At 37.2% G+C, this 25,938-nt stretch overlaps 1 protein-coding gene and 2 long non-coding RNA genes across 4 annotated transcripts in view; 1 reads left to right on the top strand and 2 right to left on the bottom strand.

The window, feature by feature from the left end:
* ipo5 (importin 5) overlaps nucleotides 1-13,793 on the bottom strand; it is a 39,143-nt gene extending 25,350 nt beyond the window's left edge. For both annotated transcript variants that reach the window (XM_087236268.1, NM_001145604.2), the window contains exons 1-5: nucleotides 13,683-13,793; nucleotides 8,984-9,064; nucleotides 3,319-3,511; nucleotides 1,899-2,001; nucleotides 487-583 (exon numbers count right to left, since the gene is read on the bottom strand). In XM_087236268.1, coding sequence (XP_087092394.1) covers nucleotides 487-583; nucleotides 1,899-2,001; nucleotides 3,319-3,511; nucleotides 8,984-9,064; nucleotides 13,683-13,760 — 552 coding nt within the window. In that variant the 5' untranslated portion in view covers nucleotides 13,761-13,793. The remainder of the gene's footprint in view (nucleotides 1-486; nucleotides 584-1,898; nucleotides 2,002-3,318; nucleotides 3,512-8,983; nucleotides 9,065-13,682) is intronic.
* A 3,593-nt stretch (nucleotides 13,794-17,386) lies between these two features.
* On the bottom strand, nucleotides 17,387-23,517 carry LOC137495389 (uncharacterized). Its single transcript, XR_015476095.1, has 2 exons — nucleotides 23,236-23,517; nucleotides 17,387-17,871 (listed from the first exon to the last, which is right to left on the bottom strand). It is a non-coding gene; the product is annotated as an uncharacterized LOC137495389 (long non-coding RNA).
* LOC141384284 (uncharacterized) overlaps nucleotides 23,450-25,938 on the top strand; it is an 11,674-nt gene continuing 9,185 nt past the window's right edge. Inside the window, exon 1 of the long non-coding RNA XR_015476089.1 lies at nucleotides 23,450-23,659. This is a non-coding gene — a long non-coding RNA (uncharacterized LOC141384284). The remainder of the gene's footprint in view (nucleotides 23,660-25,938) is intronic.

Below are 25,938 nucleotides of genomic sequence, written 5' to 3'. Positions count from 1 at the left end.
GAAAGTTAAGAGTCACCCTTGGCCACTTCAATTATTTAAGGCAACTTAATATGCAATCTGAACATACCATAGGTTGTTTTTTTTCATTACCACATCAGCAACTTGTGGCTATTTCAACGTAGATAACATTACAGAATAATATGCATCATGAGAAAGACCACCACAAACCAACAACTCCAATTATTGAGTGAAATAGTAACCAGTATGCATCATGTAATTAACCACATTACGCCCTTTTTTTGTTGCAGAAACAATGTCAAACATATCTGCATTAAAAAAAATTAAGTGTAATCTATACATTTCACTTCACAACTTTATTCATCCAAGTAGAAAAGGATTAATTTCTGAATTATATAAAAACATTAGCTTTGAACACGCTTATGGTCAAGGAGATTACCCCCAAATTTGTAAAGTGCTAAATAATGTCAAGTTATTTCTTGTGGTTATCAAATGTGTGTAAGTTGCTAATAAACGAGAGACGCTGACCTGTGGGTTTTCCTGGTCCTGCATGCACTGAACCAACATGCGCTTGATCACTTCCATGTAATGCTGCTGCTGATTGCCGAAGATGCCTGGGAAGTTCCTGAATACACAGATCATACATTTCATCAATACATTAATTAACAAAAAGCAACACATTTCCATTTCTGGACTGAACTTGCATGTTCGGTTCAGTTCAAATGAACACGGTCGGATTTGTTTTATCGTTCATGGAAATGTCTGATGAGCATCAAAACTCTGATCGGCTGTGACTGAAATAAGAATGTGTACATCAAAAGACACCTAAATAAAAACCAAAAACACAGACTGCATTTAAACTCAAGCAGACCACTTGCAATACACCAAGTTCAGCAATATATGGTAGATCAATTGCAGGCAAATGATTACTTTACAAAAAATTAGAGACACGGCCAATTCATACTGGATTGAGATCACAAACTCTGAAATTATTAAAATCGACTATCGGTCCCCAGATAATACTGATCTCATGTGCTTAGGGCTTAAATTGAAGTTAATCTAAGGGTGCTTTCACACCTGCCTTATTTAGCTCGATTGAATCGCACTAGAGTTTGTTTTCCCTTTTGGTGTGGTTCGTTTGGGCAGGTGAGAATGCAGCACTCGTACTCGAGTGCGCATCAAATAAGCGCACAGAGACCTGCTTGAAGAGGTGGTCTCGGTACACTTTCAAACGAACCCTGGAGCGGTTCGTTTGCAGTGAGAATATGATCCGTACTAAAACAGGTCCAACCGCAAAAAGTACTGTACTTTTAGACTAATCCAGCTGCCGTAGGCCGATGCGCTGTGCATTATGGGATATGGAGGAAAATATTTGTTGACAGCGCTTTACCAACAGAGAGAGAGAGAGAGGGGAAAACATTACTTGATGGATCGTTGGTAATATTTCCGCAAGATGAGCATGTCGCAGTTTAGCTAAATTAATTCACGCCTCCTGAAGTGACGAGCAATGCAATAAACACTGTTTTCCAGCCGCGGCCGCACTTCATTCTCGAAATATATAGTTTGTCTAAAGCAGGGATACAATCAGCCAGCGCAGTCGCCCCTCCAGAGTAAAAGGTTTTGTTTACCTGTGGGAGTTCATTGGCATTTTCCGGCACGTGAATTCTGACCAATCAATAAGCAGTTTAGGAAATATGTTCAACAACATCTGGCCAATGAGAGATGTGGATTTTGTCAGATGACTGCATTTTGGTTCGTTTCAACTGGTTCAAACCAAAGCCAGCAGTGTGGTGTGAAAACGACCCAAAGACGGCAGAAGATGCAACAATACATCATGTATTGCCCTTGGTCCGGACCAAATGAAGCGAACTACAGATGTGAAAGCACCCTAAGAGGTAAGGAAGTATCTTCCAAACTGCAGAGTTCAAAAGTTCACACACCAGAAAATGTGCAGCGCTGCTTCTCGGAGGCCGACATCTTGAGAGTTGACTGAATCAAACAGGAACTTGAGGATTTCTGGCCACTGGTTATTGCCGTCATCATCTAGAAATTAAGAGAAGAATTCATTTAATTGGCTTGATTTAATGTAGAAAATAAAAGAAATCTGATAAAACTTATACACAAAGCATTCTAGTCTAAATAGACTTGGCCCAATAGGTCTTTTGCGAATTTCTATATTATGAAATTGCTCCATTATATTAACTGTGTGATTATAATAATACATTCATTATATTAATGATATGAATTAACACATTTAAAATGTACAATTAAAGATGTACATAAACAAGTTAAGCACATTTATTAATGTGTATATATACAGTTGAAGTCAGAATTATTAGCCCCCCTAAATTATAAGACTGCTTGTTTATTTTTTCCCCAATTTCTGTTTAAGGGAGAGCAGATTGTTTCAACACATTTCTCAACATAATAGTTTGAATAACTCATCTCTAATAACTGATTTATTTTATCTTTACCAGGATGACTGTAAATAATATTTTACTAGATATTTTTAAGACACTTCTATACAACTTAAAATGACATTTAAAGGCTTAACTAGGTTAATTAGGTTAACTACGCAGGTTAGGGTAATTAGACAAGTTATTGTATAACGATGGTTTGTTCTGTAGATTATCAAGAAAAAATATAGCTTAAAGGGGCTAATAATATTGTCACTAAAATGGCTCATGAAAAATTCAAAACTGCTTTTATTCTAGCCGAAATAAAACATTTTTTTTTTCTTCTGGAAAAATTCTTATATCAGACACTATGAAAATTTCCTTGCAGTTAAAAAAATAGATAATAAAAAAAATTAAAATAAAAAATAAAAAAGATTGAAGGTGGCTAATAATTCTGACTTCAACTGTGTGTATGTATATATATATATATATATATATATATATATATATATATATATATATATATATATATAAAATGTATTCATAATATAAAATTCTTTGAGCCATTTGTGACCTAACATTATTATGATCAGTCATCACTGATTTCATAATAATAATAATAATAATAATAATAATAATAATAGCCTTCTCAAATTTTTGCTGCATCAGACGTGTTTATTTCTCACTTATTAAATCATATTTTGATCTCTTAATCTTCAGAAAAAAATTAATTAAATAAACCCAAGCGTCTCAAGTGTCGTGTGATTGGCTGTTTAAGCGAGTGCCATGCTTTCAGCTGCACTCCAGAGTTAATCAAACTCTAGGATAAACCAAGTTAACACAGAAAGTTTACGGTTGAGCATTGTGAAGCCACTGAGCCTGATCTTAACCAGGTTGGAGCCATTTATTTTTTTAATTGCCCAGAGCATGTTTAACTTATTTTGTGCAACAACAGTCCACTAACCGATGAGATTGCGTGCGAGCTCTGCAGCAATATCACAGGTCTTCTTGCGGATGTTGGTGGAGGCTTCAGACCGGATTCCAGCGAGCAGCTCTGTCTTGATGGCCGTCTGGATGTCTACGGTCAGGTTGGGATAAACCTCCTCAAAAGATGAGGACAGCAGGCGGCGCAGCAGAACAGCCGCCATCTGCTTAACCTAAAACACCAGAACACATCATCAGAAGAGCCCGGGACGTCACTTCTGCAATGTCTGCTTTCTAAAATAAAGCTGTAGGTGAATTAAAAAAAAAAACAGGAAGATTAAACTGCAGATGGCTGTTTACAAGTTGCAGCTTCTTGTTCAGGTTGATAGTTAGTCCACAACGCATCCTTAGAGATTTATTTGTTACTTTATAATTTAATAGTGAGAATTGATCCTTTAAAAATGAAGTCTTTAAGCTCAAACTTAAGATATTAGTTGGGTTTAGTTTAGGGCTGCATAATATTTAGTCTTAGCATTGATATTGCAATTATTGATATTGCAATTGCAATTGATATTGCAATTATTATATTTGCAATAGTCACATGTCAGAAGATGCAATGCAGTCTGGATTATAATTATCATCACTTGCATGTGTTTTTGAGATGGTGAGAATTTTAAAAGCATTCATAAGAAATTGTTCAGTTTGCAACTTTAACAAGTTTATTGAATTTATAAAATAAAGACTATGCAGTATTTTACATTTGATTATCACATTACTGTACCTGAATACTGTTAAGACTCAAAACACAATGAAACGGTTCATTTAATTTTTATTGATTATATTGATTTATGCTCGTAGATTGTTTATTACATTTTATGCAGATGCACTCCCCTACAGAATATTCCCAATGGGTCTAACTATAAATTCTTTACAGAGATTTTATTTATTTGTGGTTTAATGCCAACCTATTGCATTACTCGTGCAATTTGACATGCTTTTCAAACTTTTTTTTTTTCTGCGTCCTCATTGGCTGTCACTCAGGGCGTATTCACACTATGCCATCTGTACCGTGCCCAGGCCCGTTTCCCGGATCGTTTGAGAAGTGTGTGTGCGCTAAATCGGGCTCAAACACGGTTCACTTGGCCGGCCCTGGCCCGGTTGGAAGAGGTGTGCCTGAGCACGGTTCACTTGGGCTTTGGCGCGGTACGCTTGTGTGTGAGTGCAAAATGCGCCAAAGCCCGAAACTGAAAGCGAGACGTGACTTTAAGGGACTGTTTCATATGGATTTATTAATCATTCATACTGTTCAGTGAACGCAAACTGCCGTAGTTTATTAAAGACGCACACGCCTCACAGCTGCGCGGCTTCAGCAGACCTCCTCATTCCTGCAGCACGAGGGCTTTATGATTGTTTATGAGCGCCAAAAGAGGCGGATCTGTTCGGTGAAATATCTGACTGCGTGTCACCGCATGCCTAAGGACTGTTTGGCGAAATATTTGCGAGCGCGGGCCGTCAGGGGAGACGGGAGGGGGGATAAGCGTGCTTTGGCCCGGTTCAAGGCAACTGTACCTAGTGTGAGTACGGCCTTAATCTCCTCAGTGTCCTATACAGTACAAGATGTGTTCAGCTCGCCAAATTAACATAAATCTTCGGCCGCTAGCAGTGCGAGTTCCAACTAGATTGCAAAAAGGCTTGAAGGATGGAGTCTGCTTTCGCTTTGTGAATCAGTGACTGCAGAATAAAGAACATTGCGCTGGACGCAAACATTATCTGCACAAAATCTCAAAAGCTTTATAAACCTTTTGCTGACAGCGATGAATGTTTGCGCCTGACAGTAGGTTTTGATTTTTGGTTTATTTTATAATAATGGACTTATTTTTCTATGAAGGTTTGAACTTTGAAAGTATTAAAACAAGAGAAAAGTGTGAAAATGTTAATGCCTGTCTGAGAAAAGCGTATAAAGTGTGTAGTGAGGGGTTTTACAGCCTTAAAACATCTATAATAACTGTAGGGCTGCAACAACAAATCAAACAAATCGATTACTAAAAGCGTTGGCAACAAATTTCATAATTTATTTGTTGTGTCGCACAACATGAGGAGGAGGAAGAAGAGGAACTTTTAACTTTCTGCAAAAATGTTTAGCAACATTTCTAAAGTTTACATAACTGGAGCACTGCAATGACCAATCAGCATTCAAGACCAAAATCAATTCTTTTCTAGAACCTTGAGTCAGAGTTACAAGTGACTAGTGACTGTCGCATTAAAGATGTTCCTCTGTACATCGCATTAAGTCAGAATTAAGGAAGCAGAAGTGTACACAAGGACTTTTGTAGGTATACCGTCGCACTCTAGTTTCACACATCTATTAATACCCGAGGTCAGAAGACTGAAGAGAGACAGTAGGTGAAGAGCAGCCTTGAAATGCAGCTAGAGGACAAGTAAACAATGCTATAATCTCAAACCTTCAGGTGACTAAAACAGCACATATACTATGCTGTGTGTATATAATATTTAATAAAAATATTCAGCTTGGTTACTTTAGTACTAGAAGATTTAATAAAAATACAAGCATCTAAAAATAAAAAAGTACTGTAATTCCACAAAGAAAATCTAACATATTAAAGCCTTCAATGAGTAGGATTAACACAACTGAATGATTTTAACCAAACATTATCTTTAAATACTTAATGAAATGGGTTTCAACCCAATTCGGAATCAGGTATGGCCTAATATACTGTATATTGTGGGGTACATATACTTTAGTTGAGAATCAGAAAACAGTTCAAAGCAAATATAGATTCACACACAGCAATATTGATGCTGAAATGATATATTGTTCAGTCATATCACGCATTTTACACACACACACAAAAAAAACAATGATAATAAAATCTTAAATGCCTAGATATCTTTTAAAACCTACCCTGAATAAAAACTGTTCTGATATCATTTAAAAACTTTATAGACTAAGAATACATGTTTAGTGTCAAAATATTATTGCACAAGTCACTAATAGGTTTTCATCTTGAGCAATCACAGTTGTTCCAGGAATCAAAATTCAACACCAGCATAAACAAGGTCAATCTGAATCTCTCTTCGCCCACTCACGGTCAGCACAACGCCTGTACTTTACCATTAACAACATCGGAATGACTGCGAGACATCGACTTCCCTACAGAGAGCAGCTATGAGGCTTAATGGACAGTGTAAACAAAGCCTTTTCTGATGTTTATACAGTTTAAAAGCAGCATGGCATAGAGTAGAGCACTGCATGATATAGAAAACAACATGCATTGCAATATTTCTGCAATTTATACAATGATGTTTCCCCAGATACACTTTTATATCCTTAATTAATAGCTCTATTTGGAAAGCATAATTAAGATTTTAGATTGATCCGGGTTGATTTTGTAGAATGCATTTAGATAATATACATTAAACTAAATTACCAGCATAGATAAATACAGTAGAGCAACTCTACAAATGAAGGCATCTAATGGTATTCAGGTTTAAGAATAATCAAGCGCACAATAATCCTGCACTGTCTTCATAGTATAAATAAGTACAAATAATACATCTTTGTTAAAGCCACACTGCAAAAATATCCGTAAATCAGAAGTTTTCTGTATTTTGAGATGTGTTTTTATTTTTTCCGACTTAGTTATGCTTATTAATTGCATTATGAGATCTTGATCTTTTTTTCCAGCAACTTCCTAATAGTTTAAAGTGCAACATTGCCTGGGTTGTTGTAGATTACGCTACAAAAGCCCTCTAATAAACTGCCGGTGCATTTTGTTATTTTACAGACTTATTTCTCTATATATTTTTATTATAAAATCACACACATTAGTTCAAACTACTCAAATGACAATAAAGTCACATAGTTAAACTGTAGAGTTGAATCTCAAAAAGTCAGAGCCGAAATCAAGGTCAAATAATGCAATTCACAAGGTTACAGTGTGTAATTACAAATGTAATATTCCTCGTCCAAATGTTTAAACTTGCTTAAATATTAAAAACAGACCTTAAAACACACACAATTGATAAACTAACCCTTAATTATGATTAAATTAATTAAAAGCATCCACAATTGTCGTGTTTTGAACTGTGGTTCCTGATCTACTACAATCCTACACATTAATTATTGCACATACACATTGCAATATTGATGCTAGATCAAAATATGGTGAAGTCCTAGCATAGGGCAGGCCTGCAAAATATTGGGGAAAAAAAAAAATGGCTGTATTTTGTTATTCCGCAATATGAATACAATTTCACTACATGATTTAAACAGCTTTATTTGGAAAGACTTCATTCGTTTAGATTGACTGGGATAATCAAGTCTTTTTCCATGCAGTGCATTTGCATAACGTAATAAATTACAAACATACAGTAATACGGATTAAAAAAAAAAGGTAAATTTAGTCCTTTAGGGATAAAAAAAACGATTTAAAAAGTTGCAAAAATATAAATATTAATGAATTTTATGCAATCTGGACTCCAAAATAAAAGTACAAAGACTGCCACCTGGTGGTTTAAAGTGAAAATGTATTGATATGATTTTTTTTAGATGCAAACACCTAAATGCACAATATTCGACTTAAAAAAAAAAAAAAAAAAAAAAAAAAAAAAGAGGGTGGGGGGATTTTTGCAGTCATGCACGTGTTTGACTGCTAATATGCCGATGATTGAAACCTTTACCGATATCAAAATGCTTTTTTGACGCAAAATTAATTTATACAGTTATTCCTTACGCCGATTTAAAAAGCTTGAGTAGACCTAGGCTACTATAAAAGAAAACCTTCTCTAAATGTAGAACTAAATACATTGATATACATTGAAATACATGAGGAAAACTCTTGAAACATGAAAGCCTGTTGCTTACAACATGTGTAAAGTTATTGCATGTCATATTTAACAAACCGTCCACTGCTAATTTGTGTGATTTTGCTCACATGGATAATTGAATATTAATCAGATGATGTCATTACGCTGCTGTGCCGTCAGCCAATCGTTGCATTGCTGATCGTGATTTCGAGGATCGATGGATCTGTCCTTCACAACACACCCAGGGATTTTAGACAGTTCATCCAGACATTCTAATCTGATTCACAAACTTGTTTGAAGAACCAAATTTGCCAGAGATTAGCTATCAAGATAAACAGATCCAGGATCTGCCAAATCATCTTAGACCATTTAAGAGAGGTACAAAGAACGGACCCCAGGTCTGCAAAATATTGGAAAAAATCTGGCTGTATTTTGTTTTCCTGCAATAGATGTTGCAATATGAATATAATTTCACTGCACAATTTAAATAGCTCTATTTGGAAAGAATTCATTCGCTTAGATTGACTGGGATGATCAAGTCTTTCTCTATGCAGTGCATTTGCATATTGCAATAAATTACAAACATATATAAATACAGAGTAAAAATAAGTGAAAAACAGTGCCTTATGGTTTTCTAGAGAGTCTAACAGTAAATAAATACTAAAACTGAACAAATCAAACTTAATCATCATTTTATTAATAGTTTAAAACAAAAATATCTTTAGCCTTTAATCTTTAATAAATAGTCTAATCCTGTGATGTGACTATTGTGCATTCACACATTGCAATATCAATGCCAAAATCATATAAAAGAGCAGCATTAGCATAGAGTCTAAATGGACGTCTGGAATGAAGACAGTAAACAGACTCTCACGCACCTCCTCGGCAGCGGATGCATCACGGATGGCCTGCAGTAAAAATGTGATCTTGGTCTGACCGGGAATGGTGTCATACGCTTCCTACAAGAGCAAAAGCACAAGAGTTACTGGAGGGTTACATATATTGTAGACTTTATTTAAAACAGTCATGCTAGATTTCTCAGGGTATTTTCATGGCAAAACAACTAAAAAAATTAAATGCAACAATAAAAAATAAAAATAATAATAATAAAAACAGTAAATAAACAAGTAGGCAAGGGGGGATAACCAGGTTTAAGGTTTAACGCTGCATGGAAAAGCCAAGGTTTTAAAACCACTGAAATTTTCTATTGTACCGTTCCCACAGCACATGTAGTTTTTATTAATGTGTTTATATTATTATTTTATTACTATTATAATATTTTATTAAGTTTTTAAGGGCAACAAAAGCAAAGGATGACCCACATTAAACAAAAAAAAAAGCTTCTGTTCAGCTCACGATTCAGCAAACACTGTTCTACAATATTTGATGTTTCTGAAAATAAAATACATTGTGTGCGCGCGCCAATAACCTAGTAGTTAAGAGCATCAACACATAGGCCCAATCCTATCCCTTAAGCATCCTTACCACTGCACATGACAAACGACAGACCGGAAGCCATTCATTTGCAATGGAGAGTAGTCCGGGAGCTGCATGGAGTTCCGATCACCTCCATATGCGGAAAATACGGATTTGAATTGAGCTGCACTGAAATATTTTAACTCCTGCGATTAGACCGAATGCGACCGGCCGACCGGCTGTGATGTATTCCAGTGTTGTGCAAGCAGGTCCGTGTGCACGAGATGAGAAATGGGAGTTCATTAGGTTATTTTTTGAATTCAGAAGTCGTCTATTAAAAAATTTAAAAAAAAAAACATTTCTATTCATAAAAGTAATTAAGTAATAAAAATTGAATTTTTATGTTGTCTCCACATTCCCTCATTCATTCGTTTATTTATGCTGAACACACGGAGAATAAAGGCTCTTTTGCATTCTTTTATTTCGGACACAGCAAGAACAGCTTCTCTCCCATGGTGCACGTCAGAACTGAAAATACCAAGCAGGTATCGCTGCAGCCCGGAGACCTGCAAGTGGGAGGGATTATGCCGCAAGTAGGTTGGGTGACCTCCAAGTGGGAGGGGCTTAAACCACAAGTAGGTTGGGCTTATCAGGTTACTGTGAGGTTGGGTTTAGTGTTAGGTGTACACATTCAATATTGAACTCTAAATACGACTAAAGGTTTGCACAGCCCACTTGGAGCTCCAAGGCCCACCCACTTGGAGCTGGCTCCAACTTTTGTTAATACCCTTCTCGAAAATACTGTGCGACTGCCACAAGGGGGCGCAATCCGACAGTCGTGTACAAATGACTGTTTGCCTCCGTTTTCAGAAGTCTCCGTTTTCCCCCATCCACACTGAGATGGAGCAGCAGTATTTTAGGATAAAAACGGCCTCTCCGGCGTTTCCAAAACACTACAGTTTCACCTCTCGAAAACTCCGGGGTAGTATGGACGTATGGCGTAACCGTACTAAAACGTATGCGTTTTAGTTTGAAAACGCATATTAGTGTAACCGGTGCTTTAGATCATTTAAGCAAGGTACAAAGAACAGACCCCTAGTCTACAGTGACCGTTTCTCTCAAAACGCAAGACATTAGCCCCTTTCATACATGCAAACCTTTCCGGAAAATTACCAGCAATTTTCCGGAATGGTCTGTATGCGTGAACAGGCCCTTTTTAAAAATACCGGTAAATTCGTTCTGGCTATTTTGCGGAAAGAGAAGTTGTAACACTACTGGTAATTTGCCGAAATGCTGCGCTGTGTAAACAAACAAGGAAGATTGCCGGAAAGAGCGCGTGCACAGCTAGAACATGCTGACGCGAGACGTCTGCTTTAGCCAATCAGAACAGACGCATTCCCGTCCACGCGGTTTGAGAATAAAAGCCTTTGAATATTTTTCCAGACACATTTAGCTGCTAGAAATTAGTTAGATAAAGTTCATATGTTCATATTAATGCCAACCGTGTAAATAATCATCGATAAGATGCTTATGATAAGCCGTTGTTTGTTTACCTTCAAGCTTTGCGTGTGCCCGTGAAACAGCCCGTGAGTGCCAGCACACGCACATATCATGTACATCTCGACATGTGAAAGTGTTTCTCTATACGTTTTCATCGAAGTTGAAAGTTACTGATCATCCACAGAGTTTGTGATGTAGTTAAACGTTTACAAAGACAAGCGCAGCCGTTTAAAGCTCATTTCTGGTTAATGATGTCAGAATTTAACGGTATTTTGGAATGGATGTGTGAACGCTCGTTTCCGTAACGTCCTCGCCTGTGTGAACAGCTCTTTTTTTAAATATACGTAAAGTTGTTCCGGAAATTTTCCATACATTTACAGGTATCACTGTGTGAAAGGGGCTATTACTTGCTTCATATCTTGTATTTTGTTGTGACAAATCTTGTTTTTTGAACTCAAAAACAAAAAAAGGCTCACAGAATCCTGGTGGGACGGTATAAAGCTCACACACCGACACCCAAACTTTGCATTTCCAAGAAGGACAAAAAGCTATTGTCAAGTAAATTCAATTCAATTCATCCTTATTTCCGTAGCGCATTTACAATGTAGATTGCATCAAAGCAGCTCAATACAGAAGCTCTAGTAAACTGAAACCATGCAAGTCCAGTTTTCCGAGTTTTAACGAATTTACTGAAAAAATAGTTCAGCTTTTAGTTCAAGATTGTGTTGTTAAATCCTCAAACATTAGCTACAGCTTATGCAAATTGCAAACGGGGGGGATGCATCAACTTGGTGAGCCTTTTCAGATCTGACAAATATCTGTGATTTATACAAAGCATGTCTGGAATGAGCCTTTTGCGACTGGAATCTCCACATTATAATAAAACAAGAAACTGAGATGCACCTTGAAGATAACATCAAAGCTCAAGAACCTGATCTGCAACTGTAGGCACAATGATCTGATTTGTCAGCCTGTAAAGAGTGACATTACAGCTGATTTCTGTGTGCATGTTGGCCCTTGTCATGCTATGAGCGCCTGAGTCAGTTTCCGCTGAGCATTAGTGGCACACCGCTCATGTATTGTGCGGACTAAAGGAAAGTGCTGACCGGTGGCAGAGATGAGCGATAAGACCCAATGACCCGTCCTGATCCACATCAACTCCCCACGCAGCTTTAGCACAGATAAAGAAGCTCCTAACAAAAGCCCAGCTCCACACGTGCCAATGGGAGGCTGAACTTTTGGGGGGGAAAGTTTGAATTTGCCGCGAAAACAGGAACACTGATGACTTTCCATGCGTAAATGGGGTTATAATGAGTAGATAGCGGCTACTTGTAGTTCATTTAGTGAAGTTAGAAGCATATTCCTGACCTAAATGTGGAGTGTTTCCATGACATGACACTATGAAGGGTCATCTTTTGTGATAAGCTCAGCTCATCGCGTGAAGATGGGTGTACAGTTACTGTTTAATGAGTGAAACACAAGACTCGCCTCAATAGCGACGATGAAGAGTTTTTAAATATTCATTATTGTTCTGAGAAATGTAGTTGCATGTCGAATGAACAGAAGAAACTCATGTTTACAGCTCGACTGAGCAGATTGTGTGGTCAGTGTTCGTCACTATGACTGACAGCTTTTGAAATGTGAACGAACATGAATCGCTTTATGATTAAAAGCCTGACAGAATTAAAATCCCGATATAACTATAGGTTAAGACTAACATTAGCGTCACCTGCGCCGGGTTAACAGCGTCACAGCAACCGCGACTCAAATAACGAGGCAAAAACATTAAGACTAGCATTAAAACATCGGGATAGAACACAAATGAAGCAATAAGTGGATTTAAACCCCAAGGCTGTACACAAAACCGTATAAAACATCATGTTTGTAGCGTTTGTACGGTTAGTTAGGCCACGTTGATACGCAACACACGACTGAAACGTTCGACTCAGGAAGGAATCGTTCACTTGAACCAAATCTTTCAGAATGATTCAACCGAACTGAATTCGGAAGCCCATACTTGAGGAAATGTTTTAGAATTACTATTTAGGCAGTGAACAAATATAAACTAGTAAGTATATTGTTCCAATTCGAGTTAAAACCTCAAATTAGTCATACACAAATCATTTAAATTACTCTTGTCTTTATTGCAAATTAAACTAAAACACCACTAAATTTACACAGCTTTGAGATTGAAGTTGGTCATATTTGCACATTCAAACTTTCACAAAACATTCATTAATGCATTTTGTTTATTCTAAATGGTAAATACATACAGTAGCCAACGACTATAAAATTACAACATTGTTCAGTCAGTTAAATAGTGCTAATGTTGTTTTAAAGTCATACTTGCATGCGATTTCACACCGAATATTCAAAGCAGCGTGTCACAAAAATGTAACGGTGGAAAATAAATCAAAGAGCGAATATATTAACCCAATAACTTTGAGATACGGTGAATCAAACGAAAATGGGAACTTATTTCAGGAGTCGACTCGCTGAAAGGAATCGATTCTCTGAGAAGAATCGGAGCTGCATAGCAGCAGTGCGCGCGCTTCACACATGTGCTGGGCCAGAGCGAGGCTGAGCGGCCCGCGCTAAAACCGCGAATCGAGCCCGACACGAAAACGTTACATTTCCACACATTATCCGTTACGTTCATACCTCAGATTGCTTCCTGACGGTGTTGTCAGGGCTCATCAGGTTGCTCAGTAAGAGGTAGAACTGCTGCTGCTCCGCCATCGCTGCTGGATTCAGAAAGAGGGACGAGCGAATGAAAGCCGGCAGGGGAAGCGACCTCTGACACCGGACGGCATGAATGGAAGGACGTGATTGGCTAGTGACGCGCTGGCTTAGCCAGCCTGATTGGCTAGCGCTGGTGAATGAAATTAAATGATTGGCGTGTTTGGTGCGCTCGTGTGTCAGTCATCGTGACGCACAAATGATTCAGCAGCTGATCATCCTGTTGGCTGCGAAACGCGGGTAAAATAGAAGTAGGCGGGGTCTAGTTGAACGCGATGATGTCATTGCAAAATAACTCCCACCGCAAACGCGGGAATTTATCAGCCATTATTCAAATGTCTGGTAGCTGAAATAATATAGTGTTAAATAATGTTCAAATAGTCTACATGTATTACTTTGACTTTTTAATCTATTATCTGTTTACCTTTTTATTTTTTACAAATGATTTAAATCAATATCACTTACTATTGTATTTCTTTTTCATTAAAATCACTTTCTAAACATCATTACTTATTTTTATTACATTATCTATCTATCTATCTATCTATCTATCTATCTATCTATCTATCTATCTATCTATCTATCTATCTATCTATCTATCTATCTATCTATCTATCTATCTATCTATCTATCTATATTGTGTGTGAGTGTGTGTGTGTGTGTGTGTGTGTGTGTGTATATATATAAGCTTGAACCCTAAACATGATTCATTATGCTGTAATTTCTACATCTGCAGCAACAAAAACAGAACTGATTATTAATACATGTGTTACATGAAATAGTTTTTTCAAGACAGCAGTAACAAATATATATGTATATATTTAATTAAACAGAACAGGAAATAATTTTGCTGAACATAATTAATGTACAAACACTAAATAATATATGTCTGTCAAGAGTGATAGTATATGAAGATATAAATATAGATTAGACATGTTCAGATTTGGTCTCTATAGTTGTTATGTTTGAAATTTCATTCATTCATTCATTTTTGTTGGCTTAGTCCCTTATTTATCAGGGGTCACCACAGCAGAATGAACCACTAACTTATCTAGCAAGGTTTTACACAGCAGATGCCAGTACTGGGAAACACACACACTCAATCAAACATTCACACTCATACACTACGGCCAATTCAGTTCATCAGTTCCCCTATAGCGCATGTGTTTGGACTGGAGAAACCGGAGCACCCGGAGGAAACCCATGCCAACATTATTTACTGTCATCATGATAAAGATAAAATAAATCAGTTATTAGAGATGAGTTAATAAAACTATTATGATTGGAAATGTGTTGAACAAATCTCTCAGTTAAACAGAAATTGGGAAAAATACAAGGGGGTTAATAGTTTAGGGTGCTAATAATACTGACTTCAACTGTATATATATATATATATATATATATATATATATATATATATATATATATATATATATATATATATATATATATGTTTATGTTTTCAAATATAACAGTAATAAGCCACAGTGACAGAGTGCATGGGCTTGGGTCTGTGACATTTGATCGTATGTTTTGAGAAAAATGCATTTCTGTGAAATACTAGTAAAGAAAATGTGCATTTTGAAGGTTTTTATGGTTTGTATTTTTTATATTTACAAAAAATTTATTCGTTTATACCGGAAAAATACAATCAACTTATCAAAGTGAGTGTAAATACATGCATAGTGTAGATAAATGCAGAAAATTGCAAATTGCAGAGAACAATCAACATTGCAAGGCACATTCACACATTTAAACGAATTCTAATTAATAAACACACAGTGCTGGGCAAAATTCATTCAGATTATTAATCAACAAAACTAAAAGTTTGTTTAGACATAATATATGTGTGTATATTATATATTTTTAGGCCTATTATGTTTATGTGTGGGCGAGGCAGTGGCGCAGTATAGTGCTGTCGCCTCACAGCAAGAAGGGCGCTGGTTCGAACCTCTGCTCAGTTGGCGTTTCTGTGTGGAGTTTGCATGTTCTCCCTGCCATCGTATGGGTTTCCTCCAGGTGCTCCGGTTTCCCCCACAGTCCAAACACATGCGGTACAGGTGAATTGGGTAGGCTAAATTGTCCGTAGTGAATGAGTGTGTGTGTGGATGTTTCCCAGAGATGGGTTGCAGCTGAAAGGGCATCCGCTGCGTAAAAACTTGCTGGATAAGTTGGCGGTTCATTCTGCTGTGGCGACCCCGGATTAATAAAGGGACTAAGCCGACAAGAAAATGAATGAATGTTTATGTGATACAAACACATACATAAAGACAAATCTATTCAATGTTTTTGTTATTTAAACTTTTATATATTTGTATCGTATCATATACACATATATGTGATCTAAATATAAAAATGTTATCAAATATACACATGCATGTGAGTATTTACCATTTATATATACACAAAATAAATATACACAGCGCACACACATAGTATGTCAAAGTAAAAACATTATTTTTGATGCAGTTAATAGCAAAAATAAACAAAAGTACGTCAAAACTGCATGCTGAAGTGTTAATGTGGGGACAAAAATAAAAGGACAATAGTTACCAGTAAAGGGTGATGCAGTGGTGCAGCAGGTAGTGCTGTCGCCTCACAGCAAGAAGGTCGCTGGTTCGAATCTCGGCTCAGTTGGCATTTCTGTGTGGAGTTTGCATGTTCTCCCTGCGTTCGCGTGGGTTTCCTCTAGGTGCTCCTGTTTCCCCCACAGTCCAAAGACATGCGGTTCAGGTGAATTGGGTAGACTAAATTGTCCACAGTGTATGAGCGTGTGTGTATATGTGTGTGTGGATATTTCCCAGTGATGGGTTGCGGCTGGGAGAGCATCCGCTGCGTAAAAACATGCTGGATAAGTTGGCGGTTCCTTCCGCTGTGGCGACCCCAGATTAATAAAGGGACTAAGCAGACAAGAAAATGAATGAATGAGTTACCAGTAATTGACCACAAGATGGCGCTAGAGAAACTCTGACGATGTCCAGACACACACAGCAGCTTCACAGATTCACTTTATCCTCAATTAAAACATCTTAGCTAGAAAGCAAAGCGTTAACGAAGCCTTAAAATCAGTCAAGACAAACACACGGTAGCTTCTGTTTTCATTTCAACACTGAATCTCTTGCAAAAGTATCTCAAACTTCACTTTTATACCTGAATATATCATAAATCAACACAAACTCACACAATCATCATCGCTTATTTCCATCTCATGTTTGTTTACCTTTAATTAAACCACACATGTTTGTGTTCTATTGATGTTTATTCTTATTTTTATGGCTTTGTTGTGTTGTGAACAACTTTTATTATTAAGCTCACGGCATTAGACTGACTTCTGAACATGTTCAGCATCTACATGCTTCAGTAGCGGTCACACTGGGCCATTACACACACACACACACACACACACACACACACACACTGCAAAAACAAACTACAACAAGATTTCAATTTCTGAAGAGAATATGAGAGATTCTTGCCAATTCACAACTCATGCTGCCATCTTTCTCAGTATTTACTAGGCAAGCAGCTGAGATGGTTGCTAACCAGTCACAAACATCCACTGTTTAACAGGGATAGAGTTGGGAAGATATGACAAAAATCTAAAAATACCACAATATTCAATTCAATTCAATTCAATTCAGCTTTATTTGTACAGCGCTTTTGCAATGTAGATTGTGTCAAAGCAGCTTCACATAAATGGTCATAGTAACTGGAACAGGGTAGTTCAGTTTTTAGTGTTTAAGTTCAGTTCAGTTAAGCTCAGTTCAGTGTGGTTTGAAGTCATTACTGAGAGTCCAAACAGGGAAAAAAAACTTCACCGATAGGAGAGTGAAGAAAAAAAACCTTGAGAGAACCAGACTCAGTTGGGCGCGACCATTTTAATTTCTCCTCTGGCCAAAAGTCTTGTGCAGAGCTGCAGTCTCAGCGGTGGAGGCTGGAAGCTGGCCTCAGAGAAGACTCGTCTGGAGCGTCGCTGGAATCAGTCTCATACTCTCCACTCCCCCATGAGCACAGCGCAGCAGCAGCTCAAGATACGGCCTGGTCCCGGATTATGAAAACCTTGGGATCATCTCGTCGCTGGTCTTGGATCCAATCAGTGACTCTGCATAATCTGAGGACGTGAGGATATGTGTCATCCCACATCCAGATAATGATATACACCACGATATATAAAAAGATTTCTGTAAATTCAATCAATTGGTTATTTATATATCGACCGCATGGAAACGACCATTTGCTTTTAACATTTTAAAGATATAGAAATATACTCATTTATATGTGATCATCAAATTGTATAGTATACACTCACCGGCCACTTTATTAGGTACACCTAACTAACACCGTGTTGGACCCCCTTTTGCATTCAGAACTGCGTTAATCCTTCATGGCAGAGATTAGACAAGATACTGGAAATATTCCTCAGAGATTTTGCTCCATATTGACATGATAGCGTCACAGTTGCTGCAGATTTGTCGGCTGCACATGCATAATGCCAATCTCTAAAGGCGCTCTATTGAATTGAGATCTGGTGACTGTGGAGGCCATTTGATGCTCGGTTGTCGGTTTGAACAGCAGCAGATGGTCTTGACCATGTCTACATGCCTAGATGCATTGAGTTGCTGCCATGTGATTGGCTGATTAGAAATTCGTGCTCACAAGCAGTTAAACAGGCGTACCTAATAAAGTGGCCGGTGAGTGTATATACAGGGAGTTTTTTTCCCTAACCTACATTCAGCTGCAGATTCACGATGGGGAGTTTTACAGAACGCATGTCTCTTTCTTTTCCAGCACTTCTATTTCCACTCCGCTTTGGTCCCTCTCCAAACTACCCCAGAGGGACTCGACTGCTGCCAAAACGCAGAGTGCTATTTCCACATCTACATCCCACACTGCACAGGGTCGTGGGAGACCCCGCTTTCCCCTGTCTGTCAGATGATGTGGCCCCCCTCACAAATATCCCACTCGCCATTACACATTTTGCTGCAACCTCCTGAGAGTGCATCTATTTTATACCAGTCACACACAGATCTGTGGCAAATGATCAGTGAGTGTGATTAAAATTGTAGGTTTAATGAGAATAAATATTGAATACACTATTTTAGCCAATCAGATTTTCCACATTGTAACCCAAAAGAAAATGCAGGGTTCATACAAATTTTTACTACTTAATTTCCAAGACTTTTCCATGATTTTTTAAAGACTTTCAAGTCATTTCATGACCTAATGTTTCATGCAATGTCTACATTTGCGTGTTAAAAGAAAAACAATGCATGCTCAAATTTACTACAGCATATTGTAAAACACAATCTAGAATCTAGTCAGAATTATTAGCCGCTCTATTTATTTTTTTTCCTGTTTTCTGTTTTACCGGGAGCAGATTTCTTCAGCACATTTCTAATCATAATACTTTTAATAACTCATCTCTAATAACTCTAATAACTGATTTATTTTATCTTTTCCATGATGACAGTAAATAATATTTGATAATTAGATATTCTTCTATACAGCTTAAAGTGACATTTAAAGGCTTAACTATGTTAATTAGGTTAACTAGGCAGGTTAGGGGAATTAGGCAAGTTATTAAATAGTTCTGTAGACTATCGGGAAAAAATATAGCTTAAAGGGGCTAATAATTTTGTCCTTAAAATGGTGTTTAAAAATTAAAAACTGCTTTTATTCTAGCCGAAATAAAACAAATAAGACTTTCTCCAGAAGAAAAAATATTATCAGACATACTGTGAAAATTTCCTTGCTCTGTTAAACATCATCATTTAGAAAATATAAAAAAAACGAGAGAAAAAAAACGAAGGGGGCTAATAATTCTGACTTCATATATATATATATATATATATATATATATATATATATATATATATATATATATATATATATATATATATATATATATATATATATATATATAAAATCAAAAGTAACTAAGTAACTAATTACTTGAGTAATTTTTTCATCAGATACTTTTTTACTCTTACTCGAGTAACTTTTAAGATTGTTACTTTTACTTAAAATTATTTCTTAATTATTGAATTTATTATTACTTAAAAATTTCCGCAAGTACTTGTACTCTTACTTGAGTACAGATTTTGAATACTCTACCCACCTCTGCTAAAAGTACATCATCTCAAAATATGACACTTAGGTTTTATTCTAATTAGGTTCCATTGAGCCCAAATAGCAAAGAGAAAGAAAAAATGCATGTAAAAAAACACCTTGGGTCTTAAGAGGTTAAATCTCTCAGACACTGACCCTTGTAGGCTTTGATCCTAATTGTGCAAATTTGGTGACTGTCGCTTTAAATTCAAAGAGATTGTGCTCTTTTTAAAAGAGGGCGGAGCTATAAATGCCTATGGCTGTTTCTCAATATGCGTTCTTCATCGGTCTTGCGTCCTCGTGTAACGTCATCATCAGCTGCCAAAGTTCAGTTCCAATACTCAAGACCACAAGAACAGAGGATGTGTGACAATTCCCGGATGAGTTCTTGATATCGAGGACGCACCGATGCAGACTTGAGCACCGAACTCGCTCTGGAAGTCCCAGAAGTCATTGGGACTGGAGGTGGGAAGCGCTGCATTTTATTTAGATTTATTATTAAAGTTCAGAGATTTAAATTATTTACCTCAGGAGTTTCCCTAAATGAGATGGTGAATATAAACATCACCATGGACATCTTAATAAAGGAATAAACACATTAAGGGTGTCTGTTTGCTGAAATTAGTATTAAAATCTGTTATATTTATATTGTACAGAGTATATTTGTAAAGTCTTTATGCATAGTATATATATTGAAAAGGGGAAAAACAAAAAATCGTTGTATGAATGCTGTAATGTTTAAATTATTTACCATTAAAAACGCGTGAAGGTCACGTGACCATTAGGAAGAACGCAGCGTCTCATTTCTCGCGGTATCCTGAGTATGTTTTTCCGAGGATGCCTGGCAAGTCCGCTCTCCAGAAGAACGCAAGTCCGTTCTCTGCGTTCTTGGAATTGAGAAACAGCCTGTGTGTCAGCATAGTGGCAGATTCAAAAACAAGACTAATTGCCTATGCTAATGAGGGAGAGATGGTCAATAGTGGGCGGGGCTTTCCCCTTCTGATGACACGTACAAAGGGCGAATGTCAATCAAAGTGCTTCTTCTATCAAGTCTGATTATAAAAACATACAATTAATACATTTAACACATGCTTTAAGAACACTTAAAACACACTAATAAGTGTGTATCAATGCCCTATCAAGCACATTGCAACATGCTAACAACAATCTGCAAGCAACTACAGAGCAACAGATTTTAAAAGCTGCATAGCAACACCCTGGAAACCATCCAAAACCTCCCCAGCAGCCACATAGCAACACCCTGCAGCTGCAAAATGAATAAATAAAGCCACAGCACACAAACACCCCATTCAGCAGAGAACATTCAGCAGCAGCCGTTCTGCATTAACATCACTGACCTCGTCTTTACCAAAGCAAATCAGAATCGAGTTAATAACTTCCTCTATCCGAGTCGTGGTCTGGTGTGCATGTGTCCTTCAGAGACGTCTCCAGCCCTCGTCCTCCAGAACAGAGGGGCTCGTGGGTATTATGTAAAGCGTGTGTAATGTACGTGGGTGCGTTTGGGAGAACAGGACTAAATGGAGGGAGGGTATTTATGGATATATGTGGTGGTTATGATAAAATAAATCCTAGCATCATGTCTTTCCGAGTCTGAGCTCAAATGCTGATCGTTTCAGCTGTTTATACAGTATTATAAAACATAATAGTGTAAATGTGTTTGTGTGCATATGAAGGTCATTCTGTGCATACTGACAATTTCCATAAACTTTAAAACATACACTCACCGGCCACTTTATTAGGTACACCTGTCCAACTGCTTGTTAACGCAAATTTCTAATCAGCCAATCACATGGCAGCAACTCAATGCATTTAGGCATGTAGACATGGTCAAGACGATCTGCTGCAGGTCAAACCAAGGATCAGAATGGGGAAGAAAGGTGATTTAAGTGACTTTGAATGTGGCATGGGTGTTGGTGCCTGACGGGCTGCTTTGAGTATTTCAGAAACTGCTGATCTACTGGAATATTCACGCACAACCCTCTCTAGGGTTTACAGAGAATGGCCTGAAAAAGAGGAAATATCCAGTGAGCGGCAGTTCTGTGGGCGCAAATGCCTTGTTGATGCCAGAGGTCAGAGGAGAATGGCCAGACTGGTTCCAGCTGATAGAAAGGCAACAGTAACTCAAATAAGCACTCGCTACAACCGAGCTCTGCAGAAGAGCATCTCTGAACACACAACACGTCCAACCTTGAGGCGGATGGGCTACAGCAGCAGAAGAGCACACCGGGTGCCGCTCCTGTCAGCTAAGAACAGGAAACTGAGGCTACAATTCACACAGACTCACCAAAACTGGACAATAGAAGATTGGAGAAACGTTGCCTGCTCTGATGAGTCTCCATTTCTGCTGCCACATTCGGTGGTCGGGTCAGAATTTGGCATCAACAACATGAAAGCATGGATCATCCTGCCTTGTATCAGCGGTTCAGGCTGGTGCTGGTGGTGTAATGGTGTGGGGGAGATTTCTTGCCACACTTTCAGCTCATTAGTACCAACTGAGCCACATGTCAACACCACAGCCTACCTGAGTATTGCTGCTGACCATGTCCATCCCTTTATGAGCACAGTGTCTCCATCTTCTGATGGCTACTTCCAGCAGGATAACGCACCATGTCATAAAGCCTGAATCATCTCAGACTGGTTTCTTGAACATGACTATGAGTTCACTGTACTCAAATGGCCTCCACAGTCACCAGAACTCAATCCAATAGAGCAGCTTTAGGATGTGGTGGAATGGGAGATTGGCATCATGGATGTGCAGCCGACAAATCTGCAGCAACTGTGTGATGCTCTCATGTCAACATGGAGCAAAATCTCTGAGGAATATTTCCAGTATCTTGTATATATATATATATATATATATATATATATATATATATATATATATATATATATATATATATATATATATATATATATACATATATATACATATATATATACATATATATATATATATATATATATATATATATACATATATATATATACACACATACATACATATATATACATATATATATATATACATATATATACATATATATATATATACATATACATATATATATACATACATACATACATATATATATATATATATATACACACATACACACACACCAACGGGCCACTTTATTAGGTACACTTGTCCAACTGCTCGTTAACGCAAACTTCTTATCAGCCAATCACATGGCAGCAATTCAACGCATTTAGGTCAAACTTTGATTATAAATACAAACATTTATTTTCATGTGGTTTGACTAGTATGGATTAATTGTTCATCTAAACAATAACAACTTGCGCTAGTAAATTAAACATGGTGAATTTAGATTTCACACTGACTTACCCTCGCGGTATTCAGAAGAAGCAATTCTAGTGTCTGTATTGCGCTCTGCGAGGCTCATTTCTGTGTGGGAGAATAAACTGACACGCTGAAAGGGTTTGATAAAGAGCAAAGCTTCTGAGCACACCGTATATCTGCACCTCCGTCTTCACACAGAGCGCTGATTTACCGTAAAGCGACGCGTCACCGCTGCAGTTGCCATGACAGCGCGCGCCGTGGCTTCAGGCGAATCTTGTCCTCCATAGAGCCGCGGTTTTTTCCTCTTCTGGTGTTGTTGATCACTGCAGGATCTCCGAGGAGGATGAAAGCTGATGCAGTGGGTGGTGTGAAATCTGCTGTCAAACCGCACTCATTCCAGCAGATATACTGTATGAACAGCATAGAAAACACCGCTAACACTGCAGCTCCGGACAAACGGCTGTGAGAGGTAAACACACTTTAAAGTACGCGACACTACATACTGAACAAGTACACTACCTGACAAAAGTCTTGTCGCCTATCCAAGTTTAAGGAACAACAAACAATAACTTGACTTCTAGTTGATCATTTGATACTTAAAGTAGGTTACATGACACTGCTTTATAAGTATACTTACAAGTGCACATCAACACTCTGGATTAACAGAAAATATGAGGTACAGTTAAATACGCTTCAGTAAATCTGTATTGTACACATCAACAGCAGGTTTTTTGGGAAAACGCACTTTCACTGTTCTGATTTTGACTAATGTGCACTTGTTGTAAAGCAAGTTTAGGAACCACTACTGAGAAAAGCACTATAGCTACAAATAAACTTGATTTGAATAAGTACTCATATACAGTAAGCCAAATCAAACTATTAATTAATAGTCTAGTTAATAATGATAACTAGAAATTATTATTAATTTTTATAAGAAAAATAATATACAATTACATATTTAAACATTCAAATTATTTGATTTGTATTAAAACTATCTAAAATTAATCAGAATAAAATTATTTTGACTGAAAATAATATAAATAAAAATTATTAGTTGTTAAAAATTGATGATTATTTATTAATAGTTAAATATAGGAAATCTAAAATAATAGCAAATAAGAATAAACTAATACAAAAAATAAAGTAAGCAATTATAAAAATAAATAAATCATAAAATAATAATAAATTCATTCATTTATTCAATTTCTTTTCGGCTTAGTCCCTTTATTAATCTGGGGTTTCCACAGCAGCATGGACAGCCAACTTATCCATAATATGTTTCACGCACCGGATGTCCTTCTAGCTGCAACCCACCACTGGGAAACACACATAAAGACTCATTCACACACACATACACTACGGACAGTTTAGCCTACCCAATTCACCTGTACCGCATATTTTTTTTACTTGTGTGGGAAACCGGAGCACCCAAAGGAAACCCATGCGAACATGGGGAGAACATGCAAACTCCACACAGAAATGCCAACTGACCCAGCCGAGGCTCGAACCAGCGACCTTCTTGCTGTAAGGCAAGAGTTCTACCCTCTGCGCCACAGTGTAGCCCATAATAAATAATAATAATATATTTAGATAAAAACAACATCAATAAAAGCTAGAACTACACCCAAAAGTGAACATAATCAAATGAAATGATGCATTATGCATAATTGTTTTTATATTCTGATTGGTTGACAGAAATAAAAGGTGATTCAATTAGAATTAGATTGAATTACATATAAATCCAGCATTAATATCTGTCAACAGACTCATAAACTGTGCATCTTTAGTGCAAATCACACCCAAAAATAAATGTTTTTTTCAGGCATTTCCAGCCAGACAAACTCAAACGTGCATCTCCAGCTGTGAATAAGACGTCTTTATTGTGGTGCTGAATGAAACCATATTCACAATCCATTTACCGAGTGGAAGAGGGTAAATGTTGACTTAAAAAAATATAAGATCAATGACGAGAGTTAAAAAGGCAAACCTTGAGTTCACATGGCAAGGCAGATTCACCCTGGTGTGTGTGTGTGTGTGTGTGTGTGTGTGTGTGTGTGTGTGTGTGTGTGTGTGTCATCTGCTGTTATTTTCACAAACGATGATGTTTTAGCCATGCATATGACCGCTAAAGTAACATACTGTAAGTCTGGCATTATTTTTTTAATATAAACTACACACAACCATCTTCAATAGTTTTCTATACATTTGGTGAACACACGATGACTGAATAAGAATTGCTCTGTAATACCAAATGATCATAATATACTAAAAAGACCAAACGACAATATAGAATTAAGAAAACATTATTATTATAATAAGATCATACACCCTAATGATTAAGGAAACAGAAAGGAAATGAGAAATATCCTCATAAACTCTAATAACAGATTTGGTAGCCTGTGACTCTCCTGAGAAAAGTATGATGAAATGACTTTGCGCAGTGTTATTATTATTAATATTCATTATTCTTCTCGTTTTTGCTGAAAGCAGATGAATCGAGGGATCTTTCGACCGATGATAAAGTACAAACTGATTAAGCCGTCGCTATATTTGCTCTCCTCCGTGTGTTTTTGTACAACATTCACAAGGCTGACTGCATTATTATGATTATTCATGACATTAATAATCACATCTAGTACAGGCTTCAATATTAGTGCACACTTTCCACAAACTGGGCACGACATAGAGAATTGTCTGAACTCGATATTATATGAGCTGCTTTGTGTTATGTTAATAATTAAAATGCGT

This window comes from Danio rerio, chromosome 1 (assembly GCF_052040795.2).
Source record: "Danio rerio strain M-AB ecotype USA chromosome 1, GRCz13ab, whole genome shotgun sequence".
NCBI lineage: Eukaryota > Metazoa > Chordata > Actinopteri > Cypriniformes > Danionidae > Danio > Danio rerio.
Note: the sequence above shows the minus strand (reverse complement) of the source record. Positions and strands in the feature narration are given on the sequence as shown.